The 24,317-nt window shown below is 37.4% G+C and overlaps 1 protein-coding gene across 12 annotated transcripts in view; it reads right to left on the bottom strand.

Annotated features, from left to right (window-relative positions):
* The window catches only part of LOC104058407 (TLE family member 4, transcriptional corepressor), a 296,638-nt gene that overhangs the window by 130,438 nt on the left and 141,883 nt on the right, over positions 1-24,317 (bottom strand). For 6 of the 12 annotated variants that reach the window (XM_054055162.1, XM_054055164.1, XM_054055163.1 and 3 more), the window contains one exon: positions 17,591-17,782. The exons of 4 other annotated variants lie outside the window; for them this stretch is intronic. In XM_054055162.1, the coding sequence (XP_053911137.1) occupies positions 17,606-17,782 (177 nt within the window). In that variant the 3' untranslated portion in view covers positions 17,591-17,605. Of the gene's footprint in view, positions 1-3,281; positions 3,356-13,951; positions 14,000-17,590; positions 17,783-24,317 lie in introns of those variants that run through there. 2 more of the 12 variants (XM_054055171.1, XM_054055174.1) reach the window with 2 other exon arrangements.

The raw sequence follows: 24,317 nt of genomic DNA, 5'->3' as shown, positions 1-24,317 counted from the left end.
AAGCAGAGAAAATGATGCATAAATGGAACTGTGCAATCACAGTTATAACTTAACAGGAGAGCCTTGCATTCTCTTTCTTTGATGCACACCTTCAACAATTTATTTGAGAAGATTTTGTGACGGTGTGTTTCTAATTTCTTGTTTATTTGTTTAGCCTAAAAGAAGAATTGACTTCCCAAAGTGGTGGTGAGTATGCATCATTTGGTGTTCACAAATCTGTAAGCTGTTCAGTTACTTAAAGTACTTAATTTTAAGCGTATGATTTAAAAAGGTCTCTCTATATACATTTTTAAATCAATTATTCCAAGATCTAAACTACAACTCCTTTCAATGCCTTAAGTTCCTCTTCCTTTCCTTTCTCCATCCCCAACTAAAACCAAAAACATTATTAAACTTAGAACTTCTTCAAAGTCATCAAATTTTTCTAATAGTAAAAGGTAAAAGGTTTTGAAAATCCGTTAAGAGGGAGAGACCATTATCCAGCATTTGGAATTGAAATATGTAATAATATCTGCTCAGCTGTTATAAGAGTCTGAATTTCAATGATCTCTGCGTTTTTGAGCCACAGCTACTTAGCAACATATCTGCAGTAAATGCACAACAAATGCTTCAAATGTAATGCATCTTTAAAATATAACTTCACTAAATCACATTACAGTAGAAAGTGAAAGTTCTACAAGTGAGAAGATCTATTTTATCTTAATGTTGCTTAAGATATGTGTCTTCAATGTCACCATATGCTGAATAAGGTTGGATTTAGCAAAACAGACAATACTATTTTTTGCTTTGTGAGAGTCAATTATGTTTAGACATAGTGAAGCTTAGGCATAAAAAGCAGAGAAATAGAAAGAAAACCAACACTGTATATCTATTGCATAATTCCAAAATTGCAGGAGGTGTTTTGTGAAAGGGCATAGAAGTCAGTTGCTGTGGTATAAATGCATTTCTTTAGCTATCTGACTTACCTAGCTACAATTAATTATTATTTGCATCTTGTAAATGTCTAGATACTACAAATGCAACCACTCAGGATCTTACCTTACTGTTTAATTAAGTTGTGATGCTTTCCTAGTAAACCTGCAAAACCACAGGATATTAATGACATATTTTCTAAAGAATTTACCTTCCGAATGACATATTTTCTAAAGAATTTACCTTACCTTCTGTTTCATAAATAGCTGAAGTAGTCTGCTTGCCTTCATAAGATTAAACCGGCCATAAAAAATCTCCCAAAACTTGTGACTGATTTGGCTCTATAAGTCTGGAAACACTTTTAGAGTCCTAGCTAGAAACGGCAGAAATATTAATAAAGAGTGAGCTCTTCTATTGAATTTAATGAGAAAAAAATACATAGGTAACTATCAGTTAGTCCAAATAAACCTGTTGCTATAGCATTGATAATGTCCCCTATGCAAAAAGGATAGATTTTACTAAGTAAAATGCAGGCAACCACACTATATAAAAATCCAAAGCCACTCAGAAAATATCTCATGACACACTAATGAGATAACATGTCATGCCATCTCCAAGATCTCAGTTTAGATCCCTCCAAAATTATTTTTGTTGATTTGGCTCTACATTTAACAACAGTTTAGATCTGGGTTTATGTACAGGTGTTTTAGTATTCACACTGATGAATTACCTGAATAGCAAGTCAGTCACCTTCTCATTAAGCAGTGAAAAGGTCAGAGTAGTTATTGCTTCCTTCAGTAGCAAGGAAGACTTGGACATGGGGAAAACTGGGATACAGAGAGGAACAAAACAAAGGTAAAATAGCTCTCCTGTGGTTCTGTGATTCTGTGAAGGTGGAGAAAGGGCATCCACTACAAATGCACCAGGTTTAGATGAGAGTATTTTCCAGGAAAGACTTCTGTTCCTCTAACTTTTAAAAATAACATACATATTTATGACTTTCACATGTTAAGGTTGAAGTATGAGGTTTCCTGCAATTACAGATTAAGTCTTTTTAGCCCAGGAATGAAGATATTTTTAAGAAGTTAGGGGAAACCATAGACTCATTCCCTGTAGGTCTTACAGAAATCTCATGCTTTGAAAATCTCCCTTGCTTTGAAGGACTGAAGTTTCTTACAATTTAAGAGGAAGAAGTGCTCCAATATGAGAGAAGTAAGATGACCACTGAAGGCCCTAGTGATGAAATGATGGCCATCTGAGGCCAGGGCAGGCCATTTGCAAGCCTCCTGGACATGAGGGAAGGCTACAGCTGTCCCCAGAAACCACCAGTGGAATAGCAAGGGACTCCTTTGGGGGGAACTTTGCATATGAGGGAAGGTAGAAGGCCAAGTATTCATCTTCAGAAATTAAAGACTCCTTGCTGGTGACTGCCAGCTAAGCCATATGTTCAGGGTGGCACTCACCTCTGGTAAATTAAGGGCGTTTTTAGGTGACTGAAAAATACCTGATGGAGAAGGTTGCTAGTACAGCAATTTAGGAAGAAAAGTGTGACACCAAAAAAGAATGGATGTTTACAGTCCAAGGAAAGAGTGTTGTGAAATCCTGAGTTTGTAAGATTCTAAGCATCTTAGCTTGTAAGAGACTGGAAATATTAGTTTTAAAATCTTAAGTAAAACAAGAAGAACCACCACATGAAACATTGCTGCAGCTTGGATATGAAACACAATCCCAAGCTAAGAGGGAAAGTGTAGAATAGACTTCATCTGTAAGCCACAGCTAACTGCAGCTACACATATAGTCCTGTATTGCAACTGACTTACTGCACATAAGTAGTGACTTAGCAATGACACTTAATGAAAGGAAATAAAAAAATCAGCTCAGCAGCTGCCAGGTCGTAGGGCACACACATCCATTTTCCTTGCTGTTAGTACAAAAGACACAGAGACATTGTCTGTTTTGAAGACAACATGATAACCTCAAGCTAAATTTTGCACTAATGAGTACTGCTGGCCTACTTTTTCCAGTATAGCAAATAGTAGTGAGACAGCAGGAAGCTGATTCTCGATCAAATTCGTAGTCTCATCTTCATGCCTGAATTTCTTTGGAATCCACAAGTCTCTGCTTTCCCGACTTAGTGTATTTAATCCTTAACTTATTTTTCATTTAAATGGCAACTATTCCTCCCTAGTACAATTATGAAGGATTGTCTTCACAGCAGTGTGGTTTATTTCTGATTTTTTCTCCCATAAATTAAGCAGAACTTTCATACTTATGTACAAGCAGAAAATAAGAATATCTGTCACTTTCTTTCATGCTACAAAACTATATTCCACTCACTGAGCACAAAAACTGAGTCACCTGAATGTTGCCATCTCGTAGTACTTTCCCAGAGTTTTCAGTCTGCTTTTCTCCATAGCTGAACAAACCCAATCTCCCAAGACCCCTAAGGAAAGAAATATTCATATGAGTCACTGGAGCAGGTCAGATCAGAGATTCTTCTAGCTTAGTAAGATGTATCTGACAGTAAGTACAGTACTAGATGTCCAAGGAGAAGTATAAGAATGGGACAGATACACTTTATTACAGTAATCGCCTAGTTCCTACTGACTTACAATCTCAGGACTTCAAGGACTAATGTTTGGTCTTACTCTTTAATAATGCACATTGGATATTGTTATGGACTAGTACTGCAAAAGTACTCATGAAGCTACTCAACTTACTACATCAGCAAGATTCATGAGGTGTGGCCCTCAAAAATAAATTAAAAAAAATTAAAAATATAAAAAAATAAAACCAAAAAGCCCCTATCGCCTTCCAAACAATTCTGAAAAAAAGAAAAGAAAAATGAAAAGAGGGGAAAAGACCACAGAGACATGAGGTCACTGAGAAAAATATAATTGAGATATGTTTCTCACATGCAGGCTAAGTTGTTTCGACAGCTGACTGCTCATCTTAACCGTGTAAGTTAGATACACTTTTGGCAGCCACCGCTGAACAAATGAATAATTGTGACATTATGATGATGGCATCTATTGAAGGCTTGATTTGTTAAATGTAGAACATTCATAAATACCATGCCAAGCACTATGATTCAGAATTGTCAATAATTACAGGGTAGAAGGGTCTCTACCTCTTCAGTTTTTCAGACTAGATATTAAAAAACTAACAAATAAAATGCAGACAGAAGTGTGCAGAAGTACAGTTGAAGAAGTGAGAACCAGTAGCAGGCAAAGAGAAATCTGACTGTTAATTCATTAATGAAAGCTTTTGATGTGCTATCTCAGAATCCATTCCTGTCCTGTGTTTTGAACAGTTTTCCTTTCCCTAGCTACAAAGTGCTCCCCATCTTCTTTTCAAATTTCTCCTGGCACATACCCCTTTGTGCAGTTCTTACTCCTTAATTTAAATCACAAATAATAATCCTTACCCACTGCCTTTCCAGAACTGTTGTCCTGTGTTTTCCTGTGAATTTCTCATATCTCATTTAGACCATAAGCTTTTCAGATAGAGCATGCATCTTGTAATTTATGGTGCTGCATATGTGTTTAGTGCTAATAATATGCAGTGACAGTGCAGGGTATCTTCATAAGCAATGTCTTGAAAAAGAAGCAGCTATTGAATTCGTAATCTGGCACTTCACATTCACAAGGGAGGAAAAAGCTGTCATTTCAGAATAGGGGATCTGCTATAGAAGGAATGAGGTTTTTTGCACTAATGGTTATCACGAATTCATACAGTCCCCTTCATTATTACTTCCATATAGTGGTGACTATTTCCCAATATTCCTTATACCATAAAGTTGTTGTTGAAGTCCATTTGATCACTTCTAATTACTAAAAGAAGGGTTTTCCAAATATAAGTAAATTAGACCCAAGGCACATGAACATAATACCCACACACTCCTGTCCATCAAATGTCATTGTGAAAGGAATAAAACAACTTGGTATGTAAAATGAGGTAGACAAGTTCCTCAGTGACACTTAAGAAACAGTATCTGAGTTATACAAGGAGGGAGAAAGGAAGAAGAGTGGGCTGCTGGGTGGGCTAAGCAGAGGAAATGCTTGGGACCTGCCGCTTTTAAAGTAAGTGAAAGACTTCATCAAACAGAAGAAGGATTTGTAGGGAAAGTAATCTCTTTACTAAATGGTTGAGGGACAAAGCACAATTTGTGAAAAGCCAGTTTAATTACAGTTCTGAACTTATATGTTTACCAGGAATGCTCCTGACAAAACATCCACTTTTTTTTTCATTTTTTAGTGGATTGGCAGCACAAGGTGACTGCCTTTTCTGTGGGCAATCTAAGAATTTACTTAGGTTACTGGGATGCCTTGCTGAGTGTGCTCAGATGTTTCTTAAAAGCAGTAACTAAAGGTAACATTAAAATTAATCACTCAAAAAAAATGAAGAAAGGAGACCTTGATCCAGGATAACATAAACCACAGGCAGAATTTATGTACAGACTCCATGGCACCCGAAATTTGGCATGAAAAAGTAACCCCAGCTACTCTGCATTTCCTGCTTCTCCAGGAACACTTGCAGGTTTACATGCTGGAGCTCCAGGGGCAGCAGATACAGCAAGACCAGCATCTGCCAGGTAAACCACTGCTTACAAGGAAATCTTCCTCCAGGTTCCACACTCATATCACCCTCTCAAGCTGGCTCTTGAGGGAGGACAACTTGTGGGAGGCCCCCATAGACCATACTTCCCTCAGCCCTTCTCCCTAATCACAGCATAACAGGGATCCTGAGACTAAGCGTACCAATAGGCAAGCTGTGATAATTGTATTGGGCATCAAATCGATGGACTTAACATAACAATTTTTTCACCATTTATTTTCATTCCTTTCCACCCTGTTAATAGTCAGCCCTCTGGAGAAATGAAGTTGCAGCCACTTGAAATATTTCTGTTATGGGTTAGTGCAAGCTTAGAGAAACATGGAATCAGTACAGGTCTTAATTTTTCCTATTTCTTACTTCTTAGAGGGAGAGGGGGGATGCGGGAGGGAGAGCTCTCAGATTTAAGTCTAGCATAAAGTTAAAGCATTTCTGGTATTTATAGTTAGGTTTTTTTTCTTGGACTCAGATGAAGCCAACATTTTGACTGCCTAAAAAGGTCAAAGATAGTAATTTTAATGTGATCAGTTGTTTGGCATCACTAACTGGTTCAGATAGTACTTTACTTCACAGGTACAGTTTTTAATCCCATTGCATACCATATGTTTTCTAGGGAAAAACATTATACAAGTCTAACAACAACAATGAGGGGAAAGGTCTAATAATAAAGAAGATTGAGTAACAAAATAGGAACGAAATCAGTGGATTGCTAAAGGAGAAGAAGTAATTTTCATTTTTCTCCTAAAATTTTTCTGCTTTCTCAGATACCCTCAGGCTTCCTGTAATGATTATAGTAGTCAAATATCTACAGTGAAATATAAAAACTGTCTATTTTTCCCTGTCTGTACCTGTGTTTTGTACAAGGAGGCTTCATTCTCGGTCTTTGCTCGGGTGTCATATTAACAAACATTACAAGTATTTGTTGTAGGTGAGTAGCTAGTCCATCCTTTACCACTGATATATTCTTTATGCAAGAATATAAAGTACATCATTTAGTTGCAATTGTATAACAGGACATGAGTAGAATTTGATTTCAAAATACTTCTTCAGTAAGTATTTGTGCTACCAAAAACAGTCATCACAATTAAACTTTAAAGTAAATAGTTGATCTGCCTCAAACTTATGAGTCAAATTCAGCATCATGCAATGGCTATCCAAAAGTGTCTTTGTATATCCAATGAAAATATATTCATAAATAACTTTGATTATGGACATTGACAATATAAAAAAAAATGAAAATCAGAAAGACTTGTTTTTCCTTAAATAGGGACTATATAAAAATATTCACATCAAAAGATAAACTTACAGAAAAGTTTATTAGAAGGCAAAGGATAAAACTTTTGAAAATGCTGCCCTTATGCCCAACAAATAAATTATGAACAATATTTTTATGCTGATGAATAGACCCAAATATAAGAAGATTAAAATCATTTTTACAAGATTTTTTAAAGTACTGTTTTTTCACTAAGTTAATAAGCTCATGTCTACACGTCTGAAGGAAATATGGGGAGATGTACTCTCCAAAAGAAGAAACGCTTCTCCCATCATGAATTTTTTACTTCTTCCTTAGATTAAATAACAGTCTAGCATCGTTATGTCAATAAAGATGGAATTTCCCAAAGACAATACCTAAGTGAGAATACTCAAAGTTAAAGTTGCTTATCTGCGTTGGTTTGCAGAAGCTAACGTGCCCATGCAGGAGACAACCTGTTGCTGTTCTGTGGCACAACCAGAGCTGTGCTAATGGATATCTTGGGCTTGATGTTACACTAGGAACAGTTCTTGCCTACCAGTTCAGCATAGCCTGATGGTACTCCACCATAACAGGAGTAAAAATGTGTCATAAGCAGAGGTAAAGAATGAGATTAAAAAAACCCCATATCTGTTCATGACAAGAAAAGTCATAAAAGATAGTTACTTTTAAAAGGACTCATCAATATTTCCTCAACTGGGAATTTAGAACAGGCTGATGAAATGCTTTGTGAGCAGCAAAAAAGCAGCAGGCAGTGGAGAGGGTCTTGGGCAAACCCCAGCTTCTGAGGTAGGTCTCTTTAAAAGGGAGAAGGTTTAAAGATATGTTTTAGAGCATGTTTAGGAACTGCACTAGGAGAAGTCAGTAGCATTGGCAAAGAGATACTTGTGGTCTAAAATATATATCAGTCAGAAGGCTTTTGGCATGCTAACTCTCTTCTTTTGAAGAATAAATGGAGATAAAACAGCTGAGGTTTAGTACATGTGACAACAACCATAGGCATTGTTATTGCTGAAAATTCCATATGAAACTTTTATGACCCTGTTTGCACTAAGGGTTTTTTTTTAAGGCTGTGGGTAAGAAAATAACCACACCATTTCAGTTAATGTGACTGAAAGCTGAGCAGGTTCTGGAAGTTTTTAGTTAGTTCTCAGTAAGAATTCTTCCTGTGGGGGCCACTTCCATCTGCAGGAGACCACAGAATAAACCAGTTCCTTTTCAGCAGCTGTAGAGCAGGAAATGCTGATTTGTTTTCCTCCTTTTGTGGAACGGACTTTTCTCATAGAGTTAAAAAAAAAAGGAGTGAAGCTCTCTTGGCAGTGTATTTTTCTGCTCTTTTAAGACTTACTGTATAATTATGAGACAGTTTATGCCCTCACAGGAGGATAAAACCTTCTACCATTATGAGTAGAATAGGGTTGAATATCTTGTTTGTATTATTTTTCTTTCCATTTGCTTTTAATACTTCATTTCTCTTCTCTGCAGTTCTGCCTGCACCTGTTTTAACATAAAATATGCATTCATGAACTCATTGTGGGATTAAGACTCTGCCATTGTGAATAACTGGGAATAATACTAACGGTTATCTGAAAGCAATGTTGAATCAAACTCTAAGCTTCCCTGCTGCCCTAACTAAAACATTCCTGTGTGTCCCACAGAACATGATATCATATTTCTCATCTCTCTAATTTCATGTCATGTGGGTTTTTCAAACAACTAAAGGCTAGTTTACTAACTTGATGATGGAAATGAACAGTAAAATAAAGACTGTAAAACTGCACCAACCTAAAGAGATATCATTTAGCAAACTTTTGCCCAAAGGCAAGTGTGTCATTCATAAGGTCTGTGCTGTCAATGAGCTTGACCCAGCGATGCTCTGCTATCAGAACACTGCAAAGCTTGAGCCACAGATTCAAAGCGTAAATTTCAGCTCATACCTACTGAAGATCTTATTTGTGGTCAGTGTGGCAAAGATGACAGTGGGTATAAGGACATCCTGCATGGCCTCGTTGACATTGCAAAGTATCTGTTTTTCCTCTTTCCTAGGCAGTCTCCCCTTAAAGAGTTTAAAAAAACCCAGACATATATTATACAGCTACCAGAAAATTAAGCATGTTTCCATTGTGGCAGAGCACATTGTACCTGGGATTATGTCTGGACTGAAATAGTTGGAGTTAAGCCTTGACAGAGCGAAGCCTCTATTCTGTTATTTGCCACATGCCTCTTTGTTTTCCTGTTTGAGTGGAGGGGTTAGTATTGAAATGTATTGTCTCCCCCTATTATCAGCTCACTGTTGCAGTATTTCACTAAACTGTCTTAATTGTTAAAAACTTGCATATCAATCCCTCATAAATTTTGCGTAAAGTCAATTCATTGTCAGGCAACAGCTGCAAGGTTCACTGGTTTCCAGAAAAATAGTTCATTCTGAAAAATGTTAATAGTTTCGGCCTTCAATTGAAAGATTTAATAATCAAAATTTTAATTCACTGCCCCTTCCTCCCCAAAAAAGTTTTAAGACAGGTTAACCTGTCAAGAGCAGCTTTGCTACTGAAGCAGCTGAGGCAGAGAAGGAGGTTGCATATCCTTATTATTACTGCAATTGGTATCTGGAATGTGTTCAAATTTCTGATTTACTTTGTAACAGAGGATTATGGCTGAATTTGGAGTTCTTTATGGTCTGCAGAGGCTTGTGAAATTCAAATATAAAAACTGTCAGTTATACATTTAATGAAAAGCCATACTTTCTACTAATCCAAAGAAACATGAACAAGTGCTTGAGGGGATAAAAATCCACAGTATGTTTTGGTAGCTAACCACTTACAGAAACATTAATATTCTTGGATAGGGTCACTTTGTGAGCTTCTGAAGTAACTTAGGAGCCAGCAAGATTCAGTTCTTAGCAGACTTCCAACACCCTGAAAAATATAGTCAGTCTGAAGCTTCTAGTAGGAATGAATTATTAATGCTTGCTTTCTCATTGTTTTTTTCCCTTAGTTTTTCTTTTGTGTGCCTGTTCAGCTGAGCAATTCAATAAACTGGTAGAGACATGAATAGACATGCTAACTAGCATGATAGCTATCCTTTAAAGTTCATTAAAGCTGTCAGTTTTCAATGATATATTTTCATTTTTCTTTTTCTGAACTGGAATACGAACATTATTTGTACACTTTGTGCCAATAGGGAGGCCTCCAGGAATCAGTTTCTAAATGTTTATTTTTCAGTGTAGAAAGCAGGTTCAGGAATGTTGACAATTTCACAATATTCATTTACAGTCCCTGTCACAAGAATATGTTCACGTTGTGCCAGTAACTTCTCTCAGTTCTCATTACAATCATTGCCATCTAACCAAGGCATAGAGATTTTAATATCTCACACATTGTCTTCCTCAAAGATGAGATCTGAAGGGAGGGAAAACGATAGGGAAAGGGGACCTGAGATACTACACATTATATGTATTAGAAGTAGAAGGACATTTTCGTACATTTAAGCAACAGTTAAAAAACATTTTTGACTTACTGAAGAAAAGGCAAATTCACCTCACGGTCCCCAATTCACATTTCTGATAAGTTGTTCCTTTCCAGGACTTTAATGTGTGAGAAATAAGTAAAGGATATTAAGGATATGTTGCATCCTGGTCATTGCTAAATAATAAATACAGATAGCTACAAGTATTGGAACTCTGCATCTAAAGAAATACCAATATTCACATTTATCTGAGTCAGACAGTAAAATAAAAAGAGTGGAAGCAATGGGAACAAAGTTACAAGCACCAAATTCCAGAATCTGGTAAGAGATAACTGATCTCTTTTCCCCTTTTCTATTTTTTCCCCTCCTCCTTTCTCATTACACTTGAATAAGAAGTGTTTCCAAACTTCTCCAAAGTTCTACAGTGATTTACACATTACTGTTCAAATGATTGGGCAGTCTGAAGTAAAACTCACAACTTGCTTTGAGATCTGAAGTCACTTAGTCTTCTGAGAGGACTCAGATCCAGCTGTTTGATAACACCTATACTTTAGGCCAATCTCAAATTGGAATGTTTAAAAGGAAGCTTAGACATTTTTTTAGAAACCTGCACTTCTGGTCAGGTTCGCAAATATAAAGCAGCTAAAGCCTGAACCTGTTGTACTTGATTTTGGCATAACAATTTACTCTTTATCAAATAGAGGACTTGTACTCAATTATAGTGATAAAAATTGTGCATTTCTTTTCTTTTTTTCCATAGAAATTAATATAATCTCACCAGGGTAGCTACACCAGAAAACTGATGTACTACTTCAAATTAAACAGTCAGACTTTTAAAGTTATCTTACTAGGTTTTGATCGTAGTTAAGCTTAACAATTACACCTCCTAGGGTCAGGTGCTGTAAAGTCCTCAGGTACCAACTCATCAGGCAAGTAGTAAGGGTCAAGACCTTAGGGAGTAAGTACTATAAATATAACAGAAAAATTGGCAAAGTGTAGGATAACAGTAAGCCTTCACTGCTCCCATTATAACCTGTGAGCAGTTTTCCTGTTGCAAATATTTTATGTTGATTTCTGAGAAACTGGCTCAAAATTGGGTGTGAATTTTGTCTGTATTTGATAACCAATCAGTGTATTTTACAGAAATAGAAAAACTTGACATTTCATACTGTCTGTGACACAACATTCTCATCCTGATAAAAGCCTTTCAGTTCAGGAACTGTGCTATAACACTGAAATGCCAAATGTGCATACTATTTTACATAGCAAAGAGAATCTCAGGGGAAAAAAGTAACTGTGATACCAAATATATTAAAGATATCCTCCAAGTCTGAATTCTTTTATGTATAAGAAGAGACAGTGAGAAAAAGAAATGAAGGCTTTTATTATGCTCAGGCAATAAACTCACACCACTCTCACTGCTATTAATAACAAACTTACTACTGAAGTGAAACGAAGGTTTATCAATGAAAGTTATGCAAAATTCAGCTAACTTCTTTCTCCATATTACTTGTACCACAAAGACTCCTTTTTCTCAACACAGTTTACGCTTTACCAATATGCTGCTCAGGTCAAGTTTGACCGGTAATTTGTTCTTGATCTTTCCTCCAAATCTATGAAGAAATGTTTTTCCTTAGTCAAAGATGTCATTTTACTAGATGCAGGGCAGTTGCTCCTGAGAACTTGTTTGTGAATGATTTCATGACCTTCAGTTTGCTTACATTTACATTGCTTAATTGTATCAAGCTGAAAAAAACAGAAAAGATACCTGTTTTTTCATAAGTGCTGTTCAGGAAACAGCACACATATGTGAGATCAGTCAGCTAGTTCAGGAAAATATATTTCCTCTCTTTTTCATACATATGAACATTTATGAACATTTCAGTATGAACAGTATGAACATTTCAGTCCAAACCAGTAAACTCCAGCCTACTTTGACTCCTGTTGACACAGGCACTTCTTAGGAACTAAGCCTGGGTAGCACCATTTTGGCTTTGTAGAGGTGCTTAACCATTGAATGTGTCTTTTTTGCTGTTGTGTTTTTAATGAATATTATTTGATCCACGTTCTCTACCAATATACAATATATTTAAAAATATTGTATATTATTGACTCAGGTAGCTGGTTGGTATTAGTTTCTAGGTAATAATTTCTTATTATCCTTTAATCTTTCTTTTATATGGACAGGGAAAAAAAAAACAAACCAAAACAAAAGGAAAACAAAAAACATGGTATTTTTCAGTAACTCTTCCCAAAGATTGTTGTTTTTATAATAATATTCTGAGCACCTCAGGGTTCTGGCCAATTTTGTCTCTCAACTTTATTTATTATTAATATTTCCAACAAAAAAAATACATTTTGCAATATGATCTTTCATCCAAATGGTCACACCATGCTGGAAAAAAAAATTACTATTTGTAAAATGACAGAATCTTCTACAAATCTCACACTGGGCAGAAGATACAGCAAGGTCTTTAAAACTCCTTCATGCACCAGGTAGGTGAGAAAGTTGAGGATGGAACAGAAGTGAGTGACTGAAGCTATCACAGTGAAACATACCATTGTGGACAGGTAGAATATAACCACATTTGAAAACAAATGCTACCACTTTTTTTTATTCTTATCAATTCACACAACATTAAAAGACATTGACAGAATTCATAAGATAGAAGACTTGCACAAAGATTGGAAAACAGTTTGACCAAGACCACATACTAGACAGCAAAGCCAGGAACACACTGAACAAACTTTAAATCAAACCTCCCTAGTGCAACCACGACACTTTTAACCCTTATAGTGTATGGTCTGTTATCATTCATTTCACTTTAATGTACAGTAAAATAGAAATATACTGGGTATAAATATTTTTTTAAAAAAGTAGTAGGTGGCTGTATTAGATCTATTTACGTTATTATTCATTTTTAAGTCTCTAGATGTAATGAACAAAATAAATATCTTAATAAACTAAAATTACATATAAACAACTTTAATTTAAGTTACATATCTACTGATCCTTGTGCATTTATCCATACAAATCTCTTAGTAAACTGGTAAATTGTAACACAATACTGCCTTACAAGAACAGCATAATTTATACATATTTCAATTCTTACATTATCTTCTTCACACGCCTTTTGCAGAGGGCAACAAGAAACTAAATGTACAGAGATTAATTCAGGTAACAATTACAACAATTCACAATTGCATTAGCACTTATTAAGATCCATTGTTCTCTGGAAACTTTAATGATACATTCCTGAGTGAATAAAGGCAGAATATGATTAAGAATAAAATTGTTTTTAGGTATGCTGACAGGACTGCTTAGCGTAATTACACATTACTAGGGCAACCTGTTTTGAGTTTGCTCCATAATTTTATGTAAATTTTAAATAACTTCATTTTTTCAGGTTAAATGTTAATATGTTATTTCATTGAACATTTGAGTTGCATGAGTACTAATGGACATATATTACAGTTGATGGAACAAGTAACAGATAAAAGTTTAGAGCACTTCAGAATGACAGACTTGTAATTCATGTTTTTCTTCTGCCACATTCTTGTTCCTGAATGAGCTGCCAACAATTTCAATCAGTTACAGAATATTAGCTATATTATCTACATTCAGAGTAAAAATTCCAAGGAAAATATTCTTTAGAGTTTCTTCTTTATTTTTTCACCTCCTTTTCCTCATTTATTCGCTGCATGATGCAGGCTTAACTCAGCTTATGTAGCTTTGTGTAATACACTTGCAGTAAGCTGTGCAGCATAAAAAGAAGAGCAGTAAAAAAAAGAAAAATCAAATACACTGAAGACAGCATGGGATCAGGGCTGTGTAAAGATCTGTCTATTTAGATTTGCCAAAGTTTCAATGAATTATACAGCAGAAATCTTGGGAGAATTGGTTGATTCTCTTTGAGGTTCACAGTGGAAAGCAAAATGAAAACAAACTTCAAGAAGCTTGTAGGTTATGGATATGAAAACACAAAGTGAAGGAAACAGGAATAAAGAGAGAAAAACAAGTGAAGAAATAAACAGAGAAAACACCCTACTTTTGCACCTATTTTCCAGTTCTTTTTTTAACTCCTAACCTTATCTTCACACTTTTCTTCAACATCCTCCATACTGAGCTTAAGTCTGCTCAAACAGTGCATGGAAGACAGCAGCCTAACAGGAAGACAGGTAGATCACACTCTCATCTCCCTTCGGAAGAAATGTGTAAATCTTTCTAGTGATCCGCTGTAGTTATTTTTTCTCCTTATCTACATCATTTTGCTCACCTTGTACAGCTGCTTTCAGAAGTCGAGAGAGAAGGGGAAATCTGCAGTAGTAGACTTAAATTTCTCTATTATTATTGGATGTTAAGAGGTTCCAGACCATTGCTCAGAGCCCTGTAACCTGAATTCCTTGTTAAACATTCTGAATTAACACACAGGCCTTTCAGCAACATAAGTTTGACTGCTATGAACAAACATAAGGGAATTGAGTTATAGCTTGACAAAAAGCCATTGTCAGGAAAACAAGACTTTAAAACTGTAAAATAGAATACAAAAGGACACCATGTGAAGTTTCCCCAGCAAATGCTAGAGAAGAAAGATCAGTCAGGTCTTCTTTACACCTTTGTGAAGAAAGACTTGATCAAAGCCACTGGACAAAGAGGCTATTAGGAGGTGGCCTTGTGCTGAAACTCAGTGATTTCTTTGAAAGATTTTGCCTTACAAGCTGTAAGTTTCTGATGTCTCCCAATTACGTGCTTGTCTTTCTTTCCCCTTTTGCTACAAATGAACCCAAGAAAATCCCCTGTCCCAGTAGCAGACAGGCAAGTATTGCAGGTTTTTTTCAAGACTCTCTACATCTGGATTAAATATTTTACTGGAAACGACTTGCAGAAGTGAAACTAATTTGATCAATTGTATGTTTCAATGGAAAACATAACCCTCTGATCAGGTAATTTTGCACTCTGTTAAGATCCCTCTGAGCCTTTTCTTCTCCAGGCTGAAGAGTCCCAGGTCTCTTGACTTATTAGTATGTCAAATACTCCAAGCATTTTATCTCTGTGACTCATAGCTGAACACACATCAACATGCACACAGAAAATAAGGAGGTGATTGGTGACAGCCAGCACAGCTTCACTAAGGGAAAATTGTGTCTGACAGATTTGGTGGCCTTCTACAACTGAATTATGACATTGGTGAATAAGGGAAAAGTAACTGTCATCATCTACCTGGATCTGTACAAAGCATTCAACAATGCCCTACATGATGTTCTATTCCCTGAATTGTCGAGACACAGATTTGATGGATTGACCACTTGGTGGATAAAGCATTGGCCAGATGGTCACACTCAAAGTGTTATGGTTGATGTCCGGGTAGAGATCAGTGATGAGTGGTGTTCTGCAAGGGTTGGTGTTAGGATCAGTGTTATTTAACATACAATCATAGAATTATAGAATCATTGAATAGTTAGGGTTGGAACGGCCCTTAAAGGTCATCTTGTTTCAAAACCCCTGCCATAGGCTGAGACACCCCACTAAATGGGGCTGCCCAAGGCCCCATCCAACCTGGCCTTGAACACCTCCAGAGATGGGACATCAACATCACTGGGCAACCTGTTCCAGTGCCTCACCACTCTCATAGTGAAAAAATTCTTCCTAATGTCTAGTCTATTTTGCTCCTCTCCAGTTTATACCCATTCCCCCTGGTCCTGTCCCCACAATCCTTGATGAATAGCCCCTCTCCAGCTTTCCTGTAGGCAACATCTTTGTTGCAAACATGGACGGTAGGGTTGAGGGCATTCTCACCAAGTTTACTGATGACACTGAGATGTACGGTGCAGTCAAGACACTGAAGGGAAGGGATGTCATCCAGAAGTACTTTAACAGGCTTGAGAGATGGGCCTGTATGAACTGCATGAAGTTATAGAAGGCCAAGTTCAAGGTCCTGCACCTCAGTCAGGGCAATGCCAAGCATAGTTACAGGTCAGGCAGATAATAGTCTTGAATCATAGAACTATAGAATGATAGAATCACTAGGTTGGAAAAGACCTCTTGGATCATCGAGTCCAACCATTCCTATCTGCTACTAAACTGCATCCCTGAACACCTCATCTACATGTCTTTTAAATAACTCCAGGGATGGGGACTCAATCACCTCGCTGGTCAGCCTATTCCAGTGCCCAATGACCCTTTCTGTGAAAAATTTTTTCCTGATAGCCAGTCTGAACCTCCCCTGGTGCAGCTTGAGGCCACTCTTCCTTGTCCTACCACCTTGGGAGAAGAGGCCAGCACCCTCCTCTCTACAACATCCTTTCAGGTAGTTGTAGAGAGCAACAAGGTCTCTTCTCTGCCTCCTCTTCACTAAGCTAAACAACTTCAGTTCCCTCAACTGCTCCTCATAAGACTTGTTCTCCAGCCCCCTCACCAGCTTTGTTGTTCTTCTCTGGGCAAGCTCCAGAGCCTCAACATCCTTCTTGTAGTGAGGGACCCGGAAATGAACACAGTATTCGAGGTGCAGTCTCACCAGTGCTGAGTACAGAGGGAGAATAACCTCCCTGGACCTGCTGGCCACGCTGTTTCTGATACAAGCCAAGATGCCATTGGCCTTCTTGGCCACCTGGGCACACTGCTGGCTCATGTTCAGTTGGCTGTCAACCAACACTCCCAGGTCTTTCTCCTCCAGGCAGCTTTCTAGCCAGACTTCTCCTAGTCTGTAGCACAGCACAGGGTTGTTGTGCCCTAAGTGCAGGACCCGGCATTTGGCCTTGTTAAACCTTATGCCACCGGTCTCAGCCCATTGCTCCAGCCTATTCAGATCTCTTTGGAGAGCCTCCCTACCCTCCAGCAGATCCACACTTCTTCCCAGCTTAGTGTCATCTGCAAACTTGCTAAGGGTGCACTCAGTGCCTTCATCCAAGCCGTTGATAAAGACATTGAACAGGACTGAACCCAGTCACTTGTAACTGGCCTACAGCTGGAATTAACTCCATTTACCACCACTCTCTGGGCCCAGCCATATAATCAGTTTTCAACCCAAGAGAATGTGCGCCAGTCTAGGCCAGGGGCAGCCAGTTTCCTAAGCAGAATTCTGTCTGAAATGCCTGTAGCTTCCTGGATCCTCCTTCTGATTCCTTCTTGTAAATGGATATAACGTCAGCCAGCCTCCAGTCAACTGGAAGAAAGGACTCGAGGGTGCTGATGGATGAGAAGATCAGCATGAGGTGGCAATGTGCGTTTCCAGCTGAGGAAGCCAACTGTATCCTGAACTGCATCAAAAGAAGTGCAGCCAGCAAGCTGATAAAGGGGATTCTCCCCTTCTACTTCTCTCTTGTGGGATCACACCTGGAGTTCTGCATTCAGTTCTGGAGTCCTCAGCACAGGAAGGGCATGCATCTGCTTGAGAGAGTCCAGAGTAGGGTAATGAAGATGATCAGAAGGCTGGAGCACTTCCCATATGAGGACAGGCTGAGAGAGTTGGGCTTATATAGCCTAGAATAGGAAAGGCTCCAGGGAAACCTTATAGCAGCTTTCCAGTACTTCAAGGAGGTCTACAGGAAAGATGGAGAAGTGCTTTTTATCACAGAGTGTAGTGATACCAAAAGGAGTAACAGTATTAAGCTGAAAGAAGGTAGATTTAGATTAGATTTTAGAAAGAAATTTTATACTGTGAGGGTAGTAAAACACTGGAACAGGTTGCCTGGAGAAGTTGTGGGAAACAGGGCTGAAAGCCGTTGTTTGAATTTGCCATCAGCTATGACCACTAAGCTTTCTTCTGTTTAGTAGCTGTACTCTGCAACTTTTCCCGTCTTGTGTGTGTAAAGTTGATCATTCCAGGCCATTGATTTGCATCTTATATTTTCTAGCTGTTCCTCCAGACCGAAAGAGATATATTGGTCTCAGGTCATAGTTTCCCAGCTAAATATGCACCTCCACTTACTCGGCCATGTGTACCCAACTTTTTCATTAAAATGTGATGTAATATGTCCAAAGCCTCATCATGTCATTTTCTATCTGGATTTAAAAGCAAATCTTTGTGGGTTTGATCACTACTCTCTCCAGAGAGGCAGAATAAAAGGCTAGCACCTCTATTTCTCTGTAGAGATGATTTTAAAAAGGGAATCAAAATCATTTTGGTAAGACAAGCAAAAACTGGCCAGGGAGAAGGAAAGTAGGTGCAATATTACACAACAGAAGTGAATACTAATTATGGGATGACAGCATGCTTCTTTTCCATAGAGAAAAGATAATGTGCATAGTTAGAAACTTTGCTTTCTTTTTGTAGAACCTTATCTCATAATACATTTCTCACACAACATGAAGGGAAGACATGTTGGCTGAGAGCAACATAAAAAGGACTTAACTGAGGCAGAAAATTCACAGGATAAGCTTGCCTTTTATCTTCAATACTGAGAAAAAATAAAACATTTAAAAACCTTTAGAAATGTAAAAATGCAATATAAGAAATAAACAAAGGCCCTGTAACAAAACCACTACTGCTAAATGTTATGAATAAAATAAGCATAGCTGCACATGTTGTTGTTGCTGTCATTCTGAGCCTGTCAGAATTTCTACTTCCTCTGAACGGTTTGGATATGCTGCATCCCCAGAGCTGAAATGTGGCACACAGCCAGCCAGCCAGAATGCTATTTTCTCTAAAAAGGTCCCGTGGGTTTGTTGTAATGGATTTACCCAAGGGAAAAGCCTTGTTCACATTGAAATTTTTCAATGAGAGTGTTAAAAAAGTATTCATTCATGGATACATGTTTGGAATAAACCTATTACCAGGTAAAACCTATAAAGGAGTGGCAGAGTGTCTCTGTACCACTTACTTCTTGGCTATATACAAGAGGTGAGGTGCTAGAGACAGAGTGAAGAAGTGTCTGTGAGTTTGTGACCATCATACACGTTCATCAACATGCCCAAACTCATGAGCAACCTGATCTAGTAGAAGGTGTCCCTGCCCATGGCAGGCAGGTAGGAACTAGAAGAACTTCAAGGTCCCTTCCAACACAAACCATTCCATGATTCTAAGATATCACCACATTTCCTTGCCCGTTACAGGCTGCTCACATGCCTTAGTATTGACTATGGTTCAAGGAAGTGGATGAAAGGACTAGGCTGATAGAGCATGTTAGACCTGGCAGCTTTTGCTGTAGATGGTATGAATTGGCACAAGCAGTCCATCACTCCTCCTGCAATGGGAAAAGGGGGAAAATGACATATCTGATTTCCTCCTACATGCCTTTTAATAAATAGATTTTTCCTTGTGTTGTCAACCAGCAGTAAACATCCACTTTCTGTGCTTCCTAAAGGGCCTTATTATGTTAAAATCATTTAAGCAAAGGACTCAAAGTTTTTGTTTTGTTTTTTGAACAACAATGCTAAACAAAACACAACACAAAGGTGAGAGACAGTGGCTTTGCTGCAGGTACCCTGAACAGTGTAAAACACAGCAAGAATATCCACAAAGACTCACTCAGGTTTTTCTGTCTGCATTTGGTAACATATAAACTTTAAGAAGCCAGTTCAATAAGGATGTGAAAGGGCTGGCTTGAGATCCACCCCTTTCAAACAGTGCTATCTTTTTGTCTGTCTAAGGATTATGTTACTTTAATCTTAACCTCAAACAGATGAAAAGGAACAAATTCATCGTCACTGGTGTACATGTGCATGTTTTCTATGAGGAAAACTTATTGAGATTAGACTCGGAATTCATTGGTAGAAATAAATGAATAATATAAATAAATAAAAATGGATGTTTCATCTTTTTTCTGGGAAATTAATCTCACAAAAGCAGAAAGTAAACCGTAATCATCAAAATGGGGGGGGGGGGAAGAAAAGAAAAATATCTCGCAAAACAGGAAAAGCAGAAATGAAAAACAATGATTAGATTTTAGTATGCCTCTACCTGACCTCACTTCTGCTGTACTTATCTTCTCTAGATTATACTTTGTATTTTTATATATCAGTATGTTATACACAAAATATTACATGCTGTATAATTTAAGCCTCTAAATGTGTGCCTTGGTAGGATGACTACGCCTATTGAGACTCCTAGATTATTCCTATTAGGGGTTGAATGTCGTGCTATTTGTCATCCAAAAGGTAATTTTCCCTAGACTTATGTTAAGGTCTCATATTTTATTATAACCCTTGTATTATCTTCATCTGGACATTTTTCATGAACCCATTCATCAGAAAGCTATCTCTAGTGATAACTGCAGTCCTGCAAAATTTTACTTACTTTCCGGATGAATAATATATTCCTTTTCAGCTTCATCAGAGATACCAAAAGAACATTTGAGTCCCTGTGAGCATGCTAGTAAAATTCCAGGACAGGTTTTGAAGAAGTATATATGTAGGAGCTAATTTATTCATGTTAGAAAATACTGTATCAGAAGGGAATCAAATTGTGCCTGGACTAAAAGTTATTATCTGGTAGCTGTCTTGTAACCACTGATCTCTAACTGGCCCAGAAGTCAATGTCAATACAGCCAGTTAAGAGGCACAATGGCTAGAATTTTTGATGCTATACACTATAATAATTGGCACACTAGTGAATGTGAAAAGGATGACTAGGTTTGAATGTACTGCAAATTCTGCTTTACACCTAGCATAGCATGAGGAGGAAACCACTGAAAGGAAAGAGCTTGCATATTCTAATTAATAAGCATTAAAACAATTTGCAAGATGTCATATATTGTTTAGAAATTGCACCAAACCTTCACAGGATAAGGGTCAGGGACTGGCTCCAAGGATGGCATGTTGGATGATAATTAACTTTTTGGATTCCTCTTAGGTTTCAGATCAACTTGTGATCCTAATTGAAATTAAATTGAGGGAGACAGAGAGAGACAACTCTTGCCAAGATATAAACTGCAATAAAACTCAGCAGACTTAGCTGTGCGCACTAATTTCTTCTTGTGCAGCACTCTGAGGAGCTGATGCAGACACTAAATCAAATCCACAGACTTATCTGACTGGGTGAGGTCTCAGCAATCGGGTCAAGAAGCAAAACAGATGCAGATCCTTTTGCCAACAGCATGTATTTCCCAAGGATAAAGGGAGCAATTTTCTATTCCCTCAGGTGCTGCTGTATGCTAGCATTCAGTGAGCCTAACAAAAAAATCACAGCTGCTCTCACCTCAAAGAAAGAAAACACCAACAACGCTAAACAAATCAATCTAACATTTCCTATAGCCCGTAATGCAGAGTACAGTTAATTCTTTTCTGCCTCCTCCCCTTTTTTACATAAGAAAAGTCTACCAATCCCATCACCCCATAATCTTGGAAGCCAGCAAGTGTAAATGCAGTCATTTGTATAATTTGAATGATAATCCAAATAAGTGGAAAGGGAGCATAAATTTATCAAGCTTGTGAGAATATAGCAGGAAAAAAGGAATTTCCTGAGGTAACTGTCCTTGACCTGGCTCTTTAATCGAGTGAAATTCCATCACTTTATCTAATATCATGCTTCATGCTTCAGGCTCCCAGCAATTCTATTTTAGCGTGGTCTAATGGGCAGCTGACACATCCACTCAACACCAGACTGCATAATATGTGCTGACACACCGTGTGGTGAGCACCCTATTGAGAGCTGTTTATTTGTGCCTGGCAAGGAAAAATTTAATCCAGTAAAGTCTCTTCATAACAATTTCAGTCTCAGTTTTCAGGGCCTCCACAGACTCCACATTTTGAGAGGTTCAGAGGCACTTGCAGGGATATTCAGTTGCTTATTGTGGCTACATAGTATGTGACTTTAGGTGAAAGGTTGTGAAAGCACTGGTTATGGTTGTCTGAAACCTGAATCTAGATAGTGTAATGAAGAGTGTCATTCTAACTGCTTTGGAGCCAGCTCTTCTCAGAACCCCTGATTCAATTTGATATTCTAAGGTTAACGCATTGTATGGGGACTGAAAATAAGAGTGCATACAAAAAGCTTTTATATTTATTCAGTTCAGTAAGCATGGCAAACTCATCAACAGCTATTTGTACACTGTAGCATGGTGGGACTTACTTTGATGTTCTGATTTATGCTTGCTATAGAAGCAAGAATAGAAATGGACTAAAAAAACCGAGCAAACAGACATGGCTATTGACATAATAGCAAAGGACATTAGCATAAACAAAGCAACATGAGAAAATAAAGGAATGACACAGTCACAGAGATTTTGCCTCTCAACTTCATGTAGAAATTAAATTCACTGTATAGAGACAAAGGAATACACCTCCTATATATACATACTAAGAGCTAATATATTAAGACAGTTCTCTTAATTATTAGCTATGGAGAAATAAACAGTCTGTAAAGCAAGTTATATTCATACACAGATGAAAAAAATGGTAAGTGCATACATAGAATTGAGTAAAACCTATACCTCATCAACCCATCCACAATGAAAAGCATACTTAAATTATATCTAGACATACAATTACTGTTTGCCTCTGCACTTAGAGGGGAAACAAAATTTATTTCACAATCATTGTAAGAAAATGTATGAGTCTATTTGAAGTATTTCCAATCTTTAATGTAACTTTACAGGTATTACTTAACACATACATTTTCTACAAGGAAATACATGATAAGCACATAACAAATGTATGTGTATTATCCAGAAGTGTATCTTGCAGGGACTCTTTATCAGGGACTGTAAGTCAAGTAGTACTTGTTTTAAGTTGAAAGAGGGTAGGTTTAGATTAGTTATTAGGCAGAAATTTTTTACTACAAGGGTGGTGAGGCACAGGAATAGGTTGCATGGAGAAGTTGTGGATGTCCCCTCCCTGGAAGTGTTTGAGGCCAGGTTGGATGAGGCTTTGAGTAATCTGAACTAGTGGAAGTTGTCCCTACCCATGGCAGGGGAGTTGCAATTAGATGATCTTTATGGTCCTTTCCAACACAAACCATTCTATGATTCTATGATTCTATGTTTTGACCTTGATAGTGTTATAAAAGTAACGTTGGCTTTTTCAGTCTCTAACTTCAGAATATTCAAAGTCAGAACTTTTAATAACTGGTTATTTGGGAGAAAATCACTAGAAAATTCTTCAAAAAGGATAGAAGTCAAGCCTTACAATAAACTTACTAACATCAGTTATATTTGATACACATCCATTTCTAGAATCAAAATTGTTGAGTTCAAAAGATATTTTATTAGAATCCAGAGATTTTTGGTGAAAAGCCTCGGTGTGTTAAACTTTAGAATTACAGTTAGTAAGACATCAAATGTGGAAAGACTGCCTCTTTTTTCTTTTACATTTCTGAGACAATGAAATTCTGAAGGTCCAAATCCAATTTTTAATGTTTTGAATCGTAACACATTCAGATTCATTACCAAATTCTGTTTGTTTGTTTTTCATAACAGAACAGTGTCTTGAAATACTTTTCTTTAAATCTTTTTTCCCAAAGTAGAAAACAGAAGCCATGAAAACAGTTTGTACCAACACAGTGTTTGTTTGAATTTCCACTATCTCCTATGTTTCAAAGTATTGATGTGCAAGAAAAGATTATGTAACTAAAGACTGAATTTTTTTTTCAAGACAAGAGTATGTATTGTTTACTACCACTATAGTTCATATATGCAGTCTGTAGATATATGCTCATTTACATGCACACAGTCACATGCGTATGCATTTGCAGGTGTATGCTTATCTAGACACCTGTATGCAAATAAGCTATTACATATACGAGCATGAAAGTCTGTATCAGGAAAGAATAAAACAAATCTCTTAAAACCAAAAAACAGTGGAAATGCAGCAGTCACTACAGAAGCATTAACTTTATCACCTTGTAGAGACCAGAAGCTGTATTTTCATTGCATGTAGGATACTTGCCAGGTTTTATCACGAATTATGTCTCTCAACTTCTAGACTTTTTATTTTACCTGGGCAATCTTCTTTGCAAATTAGCATAATTTAATTTCAGTGTGATTTTCAATTGTATACAAGATCCTTTCAGGGGAACTGGAGGAAGGAAGACTAGCTTTTAATGAAGAATGAGGCCATATGTCATGACGTCTGTGGCAGTTTTTTGACATGAGCTCTGGAAATAAGCTGTCTCTCTCACCACAGTCCTCGGTGAGACAC

Source organism: Cuculus canorus, chromosome Z (genome assembly GCF_017976375.1).
Source record: "Cuculus canorus isolate bCucCan1 chromosome Z, bCucCan1.pri, whole genome shotgun sequence".
Taxonomy (NCBI): domain Eukaryota; kingdom Metazoa; phylum Chordata; class Aves; order Cuculiformes; family Cuculidae; genus Cuculus; species Cuculus canorus.
Note: the sequence above shows the minus strand (reverse complement) of the source record. Positions and strands in the feature narration are given on the sequence as shown.